The sequence below is a fragment of the Hypomesus nipponensis genome, chromosome 20 (genome assembly GCF_054491055.1).
Source record: "Hypomesus nipponensis isolate SF chromosome 20, ASM5449105v1, whole genome shotgun sequence".
NCBI classification, from domain to species: Eukaryota; Metazoa; Chordata; class Actinopteri; order Osmeriformes; family Osmeridae; genus Hypomesus; species Hypomesus nipponensis.
The window spans coordinates 6,842,855-6,850,535 of NC_140380.1; the positions used below are offsets into that span (position 1 = coordinate 6,842,855).

The 7,681-nt window shown below is 49.2% G+C and overlaps 1 protein-coding gene across 1 annotated transcript; it reads left to right on the forward strand.

Moving 5' to 3' along the window:
* Positions 1 to 2,168: 2,168 nt before the first annotated feature.
* Positions 2,169 to 3,524, forward strand: LOC146246131 (prolactin-releasing peptide receptor-like). The gene is made up of 2 exons (XM_084683447.1): positions 2,169 to 2,999; positions 3,219 to 3,524. The coding sequence occupies exons 1-2, from the start codon at positions 2,169 to 2,171 to the stop codon at positions 3,522 to 3,524; spliced, it is 1,137 nt and encodes a 378-aa protein (XP_084539573.1).
* Positions 3,525 to 7,681: the final 4,157 nt, after the last annotated feature.

Below are 7,681 nucleotides of genomic sequence, written 5' to 3' on the forward strand. Positions count from 1 at the left end.
TTTGATGTTGTCATTTGTCCTATTTTTTTCTTTTTTAATTATCATTTTTGTATTTCTGTTCATCCTCAAAAATGACATTGCATGCTTGGTAAAGGGAAAAAGCGAGGGAAGAAATGTATGAAAATGGAAAATTTGACAAAAAAAAATTATTGTTGAGGGGATTCCAGACATTTGTTTGAGTTGCTTCTAATAGCAATTGCTTGTGTTAAAAAGAAAATTTTCTATGAAAAGAAAATGAAAAACAAACAAAAATAGTATTCTAACACCTTGTGCAATAAAGCTATCTTTCTATACCCCATGTCGTCACTCATTCTTCAAAGACGGGGTTGGCAAAGAACTGGTCCTTAGAAGACAATGACAGAGAAAGGCCTGCAGTCTTTGGAAAACAAAACCAGAAAAAAAACATGCAGCACAAAGTCCATAGCCTTTCTTTCTCCTGCACACCCTCACTCTAATCCTTCTGGGGCTGTCAGAGACAGATAGACACCAGAGGGCCAGAGAGTGTGTGTGTGTGTGTGCTCGTGTTTGTGTCTATGTGTGTGCATGTGTGTAAATGGGATTTCAGTGGGTATCGCAGAGAGTCAGTACACAATTTTGACATTTTTTTGACGTGGTTCGATACAGCCCGATCTCGCCTGTGCTCCTGTGAAGGTGTTTGGCTCCAGAGAGCAGAGGACAGGATTTCCCTTTCCCAAAACCCTGCGTCCTGTCAAGTCGGATTGCTTCGAAGGACAAACGATTTGTTTACGCTGGGCATATGTTGCCTATAGGCTGTGTGAAGGACCCACCCACTCCAAACAAGGAGTCTCACTAATAAGATTGGACAGAGCAGTCAGGGGAGGGCCATGTTCACACATATGATTCGCACACTTACACACATACTCTCTCTCACACACACACACACAGACACACGCACACTCAGACTGGAGGTGGCTACCCTGGGATTGAGGACACTTTGAAGAACAGAGCAAAGGGAGAGAGAGAGAGAGGGAGAGAGAGAGAGAGAGAGAGAGAGAGAGAGAGAGAGAGAGAGAGAGAAAGAGAGAGAGAGAGAGAGAGAGAGGGACTCACAAACAGGTTCAATGGACAGGCAGACAGACTGACGAATCAGGATGAGAAGCTGACAGGCAGACAGACAGATAGACAGACAGACAGGCAGGCAGGCGGGCAGGCGGGCAGGCGGGCAGTGGGGAAGGGGCATCAAGGAGAAGAGAGGCAGAAGCAGAGAAGACTCCAGCCCCTACAGAGATTAGTTCCTCGGCTCCACGGGATCGCATCGCAGGTACAGTGCTCCCTACTTCTCCCCCTCACAGGAACCTTGTCTTTGTGCGTTTGGAGCCCCGGTAAAAGGGATTAACAGCAATCAAAGTTGGGTGGGATCAAAGGAATGATCGTTTTTTGGACACTTTGTTACTGAAACTAGCATGGAGTGGGGTTCTGGTTTATTTTGATTGATGTCTAGACAATCCGTTTTTTGAACAGCCTTTCTTTGAAATCCCAGCTGAACCTTTGATAACAACCTTCTCAGTACAGTGGTCCTTGACATGGTTCTAAACGCTTCAACAAAGATGTTCGATCTTGGCTTTGGCACACAGCATTTTACCTGAGTTAAACATTGCCAAGTGATTGACCATGTCCCGATAAAAGCGTGTTCTTCTCTCTCTCTCTGAGGCTGAGGGGGTTGTTATTGAGTGGCTCAGCGCTAAAACCCTTCACGGCTCTGTTTCTTGTATTTTTTTGCCATTCCCTTGTGGGGTCACAAAAAATATTTTCTTAACCGATGATGTATCTGAAATTCATGTTTTTGGGGGGGGATTGGAATGGAAAATCTATGTTTCAGCAGTGCAGTGGTGGTCCTATTTACTATTTACAGCTTGCACTGAAGAATTGTCTTTCTTTCCATTCCATAAATCATATATCATTTGTCTGTGTATGTTTGTGTGTATGTTTGTATGTGTGTGTGTATGTGCTGCGCATGTGTTTGCATGCCTGTGTGTAATTATAAAGCATAAACTCATGCTAAACAGCTGTCAAGCTTCTCTAGTCTTTTCTAATAGAGACCGTTAGAAAAACCACTTACTCACGTTTCCCTGCATTGAACACAGAAACAGGGATTTACGCCCAACTGCACGTGTGTCGAGTCGCAGCTCCTCAGCTCTGAACAGAAGATGGACGCCGCGTTCCAGCGGCCTTTCACGGGATCCAACGCCACAGCGACCGCGGCCCCCGGCGCCAACCTAACGGATCCAATGGAGCTGTTCCTCGGCTTGCAGTTGCTGCTAAGCTATCGCCCCCTGTTGCTGCCTCTCTACTGCCTCCTAGTGACGGTGGCCTGCTTGGGCAACGCCGTCCTGCTGGCGTGCATCACGGCCGACCGGAAGCTCCACAACGCCACCAACTTCTTCATCGGCAACCTGGCGGCCGGCGACCTGCTCATGTGCCTGTGCTGCGTGCCGCTGACGGCGTCCTACGCCTTCGAGCCGCGCGGGTGGCTGTTCGGCCGGGCGCTCTGCCACCTGGTCCCCTTGCTCCAGTCGGCCACTGTGTTTGTGTCCGTGCTCTCCCTGACCGCCATCGCCGTGGACCGCTACGTGGTGGTCGTCCACCCGGTGCGCCGGCGCATCTCCCTGAGGGGCTGCGCGGGCGTGGCGGCGGGCCTGTGGCTGCTGTCGCTGCTGCTGGCCGCGCCGCCGTCGCTGCGCACCAGCTTCGTGGACCTGCGTCCGCGCGGCCTGGACCTGGTGGTGTGCGAGGAGTTCTGGCAGGACTGGGGCCGGCTCAGGCTGCTCTACTCGTGTTTCGTGCTGACGGCGTCCTACCTGCTCCCCCTGCTGGCGGTGAGCGCGGCCTACTGCGGCATCACCAGCCGCCTGCGCCAACGTCGCCTGCCCGGGGCGCCCTCGCACAGCTTGCAGCGCTGGAACAGGAAAAGGAAGAAGACCTTCTCCCTGCTGGTGCTCGCCGTGCTCGCCTTCGCCTTCTGCTGGCTGCCGCTGCAGGTGCTCTACCCCCCCCCCCACACACACACACACACACACACACACACACAGTGACAGACACATTGTGTGGTTGTTACTGTCGCCGCGCGTCCGACCACGAACGACCCGTTTTCGTCACATCCGCGTAACGTCGTAACAAATGTCTTGGTTCGACATATCCTGACGCCGTTTGCATTCGTACGCCGTTTTATTTCCCGTTTGTTTGCCGTCCCCCTGCAGGTGCTCAACCTGTTGCTGGACGTGGACCCTGACTTCCACCTGGTGGGCAAGCGCTACGTCAACCTGCTGCAGGTGTGCTGCCACCTGCTGGCCATGAGCTCCGCCTGCTTCAACCCCTTCATCTACGCCTCGCTGCACAGCAAGCTCCGCGTGCGCCTCCGCGACTACCTGAGGCGCCGCGGCGCCCTGCTCTCCCAGCACGCGTCCCACCAGCACCACAACCACACCTGCCTCAGCACGGAGTGCGAGCAGCCGGGGAGCCAGGAGGCGGACGGGCAGCAGACCAGCGCGGACAACTCCTTCTAGGACCCTGGGGGGGGAGGGGGGGAAGTCAAATATCCGTGCCCCACCTTTTCCGGTAACGCTGCTGTACCACTTCAGCTTCCCCCCCCCCACCCAGCCGCCCCCCCCCTCCTCCCCCGCCCGTCCGCCCAGCCCCCATCGACGTTCAAATCATCTCCGCCCTGACACGCACTCTCTTCAGGACATTGTGACGGTGACGTGAAGCCGAAAAACACCCCGTCCAATCCCGGCTACTGATCCACGCTTAACCCGGCTCTGTCCTCTTGCCTCCGAGAGAGCAATCGTTTGTGAGGGGGGGGGGGGGGGGTATTGTTGCAGTCCAGCTGCCCCAAAGGCACGCCAGCACTTAGATTAGATCAGAGTCAGGAGGACAGAACAGGGACGGCACAGAAATGGCCGCCTTCTTCCGCCGCTTCTATTTACAGCCATTCAACATAGCGCTCGACGTGTCTCAGATCCGTGCGGCTCCTAATACTCTGTGGTTTTGATCAAGTTTGTGTCGTCGTGGGTTGCCACCCCCAGCAATGCAGTAAGCCTGTGTCTACCCACAAGTGTCACACCATAAAGCTTTTGAATATTTATATATATATATCACCACCGCCGTCACTACACTATGTGATCGTGTCCATGTGATTGTGACCTGTGTTTGCGCCTTATAAGTTGTTGATGTGCCAAACTGAGAATAAAATGACCGTGAAATCGAATTTGCTTTTTTTCCGGCCGCCACGGGCACAATGCGCAGTCTGGCCTTTTATCGTGAGACGAAAACACGGCGTTGTCGCCCTCAGGAAGCGAGGGGGTGAGCAGCTGTGGGTGTTTCAAGAGAGGATTCACTCCTAAGAGAATGCCTGGACCCTCTGGGACCGGTGTGTCTGCGATCCAGGAAGGTCAAAGGTCGTCTGTGTGGGCAGGAGAGCTCGTAGACAGCCTGTGAAGACGGGTGGATATTCAAAACGGAAGCAAAGAAAGGTCCATTGTGTTTGCTGTGTGGATATCACGGTCAGGTGAACACCTGGACGGCTACTCATCTCGCCACAAAGGCTGCCCTCACATACACACACACACACACACATACACTCACATGAACGCCGAAGAACATAGTTTGTGTCACACACTAACACATATCTCACACAATTTCTGCCCAGATCTTTCTGCTTCTGTGGCTTTTATTTCAATGCAGTTTGTCTCCTGGGCCTAGTTATCTGCTGGTGCTGCTGTTTTGGCTATGTTTCCTTTGCTAGGGATATCTCAGCTGAGGGTGTTGTCATTACAACTGATGCGCCCCCCCCCCCCGTCACAACCTCTAGTCCGCCGCTGACAAATGCCTTGTTTATCAACGATGACAGGATTTGAAGTTCAACGGTGTGAACTCTATATGACATCCCATAATTACACCCCACCCCCCCCCCCCCACCCCGGTCTCCGCTTGGAGCCCAGTAGGGTCGTCAGATGCATCAGGCTGCGGGAGGGGTGATAAAAGGCTCTCCAAAGAGCATTCTCGTGTCCAGAACTGTGAAGTATTCTCAAAGACACAGGAGGTCACCCAAGATGAATGAAAACAACCGATGAAACCGCAGAGTCGATATTCCTCTCTCTCTTCTGTCCATCTCCTGGAAGAATAAGTCCCTCTTATTCTTATAAATACCGACCCTACTTTTGCCGAAAACGAAGCTCTTCATCCTACTGCCGTTTCTGTTTCGACTAAGATCTACATAAACGGCGGTAGAAGTGACAAATTAGTCTGCATTTCAGTGCATGGGGGGCCCCGAGGGGCAGTCGCGAATCTCTGAGCCTTGTTTATTCATTAAAATGAATAAAACGAGCAAATTGTAATCTGTTCTGATGTCTGACAGTTCCAGCAAGCAGGCTTAAAATAAAAAGGTCACCTGCCGTAAATTGAAAACATCAATAGATCTTCTCATCTTCCTGAAGGCGCGTGCGCACGCGTGAGAGAGAGAGAGAGAGAGAGAGAGAGAGAGAGGCCAAAAGGGGAGAGAAGGGTTGAGAGGGTTGTAACAGTTCCCTGGGGTTGGATTTTGGGGTGAATTATTATGAATGAATTGTTAAATAACAGGGTGTTCATTTGGGGTCAAAATGAACACCCTTCCCCATATATATATATATATATTAAATATATGTTTGGGTTTTTTTAAGTGCATTGCCTACAATTCTATATTTATATATGAATATTTGCACATTTAGAACATTGTTTCGGGGACTACATTGACCATTTAAACTCACATCTAAAGGAATAGTGTAATTTCAGTCATTGGTATTTTCTCAAGATTGGGGGGGACACGACCCCCCCAAAGAATGCGTGGTTACGCCCTTGGGGCTGACACCCTTAAATGTCTGATCCCAGAGTCGCCCCGCCTAGGAATCATGTAATGTTCGGCCGTATTACATTTCGTTTCATTTGTATTTTCCGTACATTGGGATAATAGATATGCCGACGGTCTCATCGCCGTAGAATCAGCGCCTGGATCTTTAGCCTTAATAAGCGAGACAGCTGTGCATCCGTGGAGCTAATTAGCAGGGAAAGAGGCGGCGAAAAGAGTCGGACACACAGACGCGCGGCTAATCCACATCACCTCCGCTCCGCACAGCAGGGCCTAGACTCATCAGTCTTGAAGGGCTCTCAGCCAGGAGCCCGGGCGATGAAGAAACACACTCTTAACTCATACAAGACACGCGCAACGCTCTAAGATAAAGCGACGTGTGCATGCCATTCTAATAAGGGCCTCGGACCTGGACGTCTTGAATATGCAGAACGTAGGAGATACATAAGCACAAGAATGTAATGCTAGTCTTGTGTCAATAACTCAATATTCTGCCTGGTGAACTGCAAATGAAACTCAATACCATTGATACTCCCTGTTACCGTGGTCAGCCAACTGCTGGAGATCATTGGCACCGAGGTAGACGCTTATTAAGATCAAGCTTCCAATGGCAGTGCGGACTTATGTATTACTTCACACAAAGCCTAACCCTGTCAAGAGATCTTATTTACATTCCGTAGGGAACATCCGTTGACCTTGGTTTCCTGCTAAGGTAAGGGGTTTGTTTGTAGTTAATCTCTGCGTCGTTCAGGAGGGCCACTGAACCTTTGGGTGCATACTGCTAAAAAGTCAGTAGGGGGCATCAGAAGATTCAAAGTATTGTAGACCTCGAAAGACTTAAATAGAAACAGCAGTGGAAGTATTTCACCCAGAGCAGTCACACACGACTAGTAACCAAATTAATTATTGACGGCTTTTCAGTGGCACCGTAATTACCAACCGTTGTTTTGCTATGGGGTCTATAGGCTTTTCTACAACAGTCATAGATTTCAAAAGCCATATTCATAAAATGGCATTGAAACTATTACCTACTTGCATCACACAGCAGTGAATGGTGGACCAGTCTGTTAAATGAGTTGTTAGACTAATATAATTTTATAAAAGTGCAGAGGCAATAGAGAAATAAAACACATGGGAGACCAGAGGACAATTTTACAAGATTTAATTTATTAACTATGATACAAATCACATAAGGCCTTCATCTTCATACACCATTATCAGTCAGACAAATTACATAGTTTTGCTGTTGATGCACAGTACTCCATCATTCACTTTTAAGCTAGTTCACCTTTTGTTATCGTTTTGTTCCTCACGCTAATTTCATGTTTTAAAATTATGAGTGGTCCAACCTACTCCCTTGGCGTGTTCTTAAATCATGCACTAAACTGAAGTGGCCTTAAACCATTCACAAAATCGTAAAAATGGACTTTCAATCATTGAAATACACACTAAAAATGTTTTCTACCATTGACTAAAGGGCAAAGTGTTAGACCCCCTAACATACAAATAAACAACCATTTTAGTATAGTATGCTCTCGCTTTTTTTTTTTTCTTCTTTTTCTTCATTGAACAGCAGATCTGTCAAGGTTGTCTCAGATATGAAGTGATACAGCCACATAAATCTAAGCCAGAGTCACATTCTAGTGGGACTGTTTGGTTATTGGTTTACCTATTTCACCAGTTTAGGTGCATGTGTGTGTGTGTGTGTGTGTATGTGTGTGTGCGCGCACGTGTGTGTGTGTGTGTGATAATACTGCACAGCTCTGGCCTCTGAGGAGTCACTTCGCACAAGCCCAACGATCCCAAGTTATGGCAACTTCC

Excerpts from the sequence above, each read along its gene's own strand:
- LOC146246131 (XM_084683447.1), top strand. The coding sequence starts at position 2,169 with ATGGACGCCGCGTTCCAGCGGCCTTTCACGGGATCCAACGCCACAGCG. Across the intron at positions 3,000-3,218 it reads TCTGCTGGCTGCCGCTGCAG|GTGCTCAACCTGTTGCTGGA; the intron begins GTGCTCTACCCC and ends GTCCCCCTGCAG.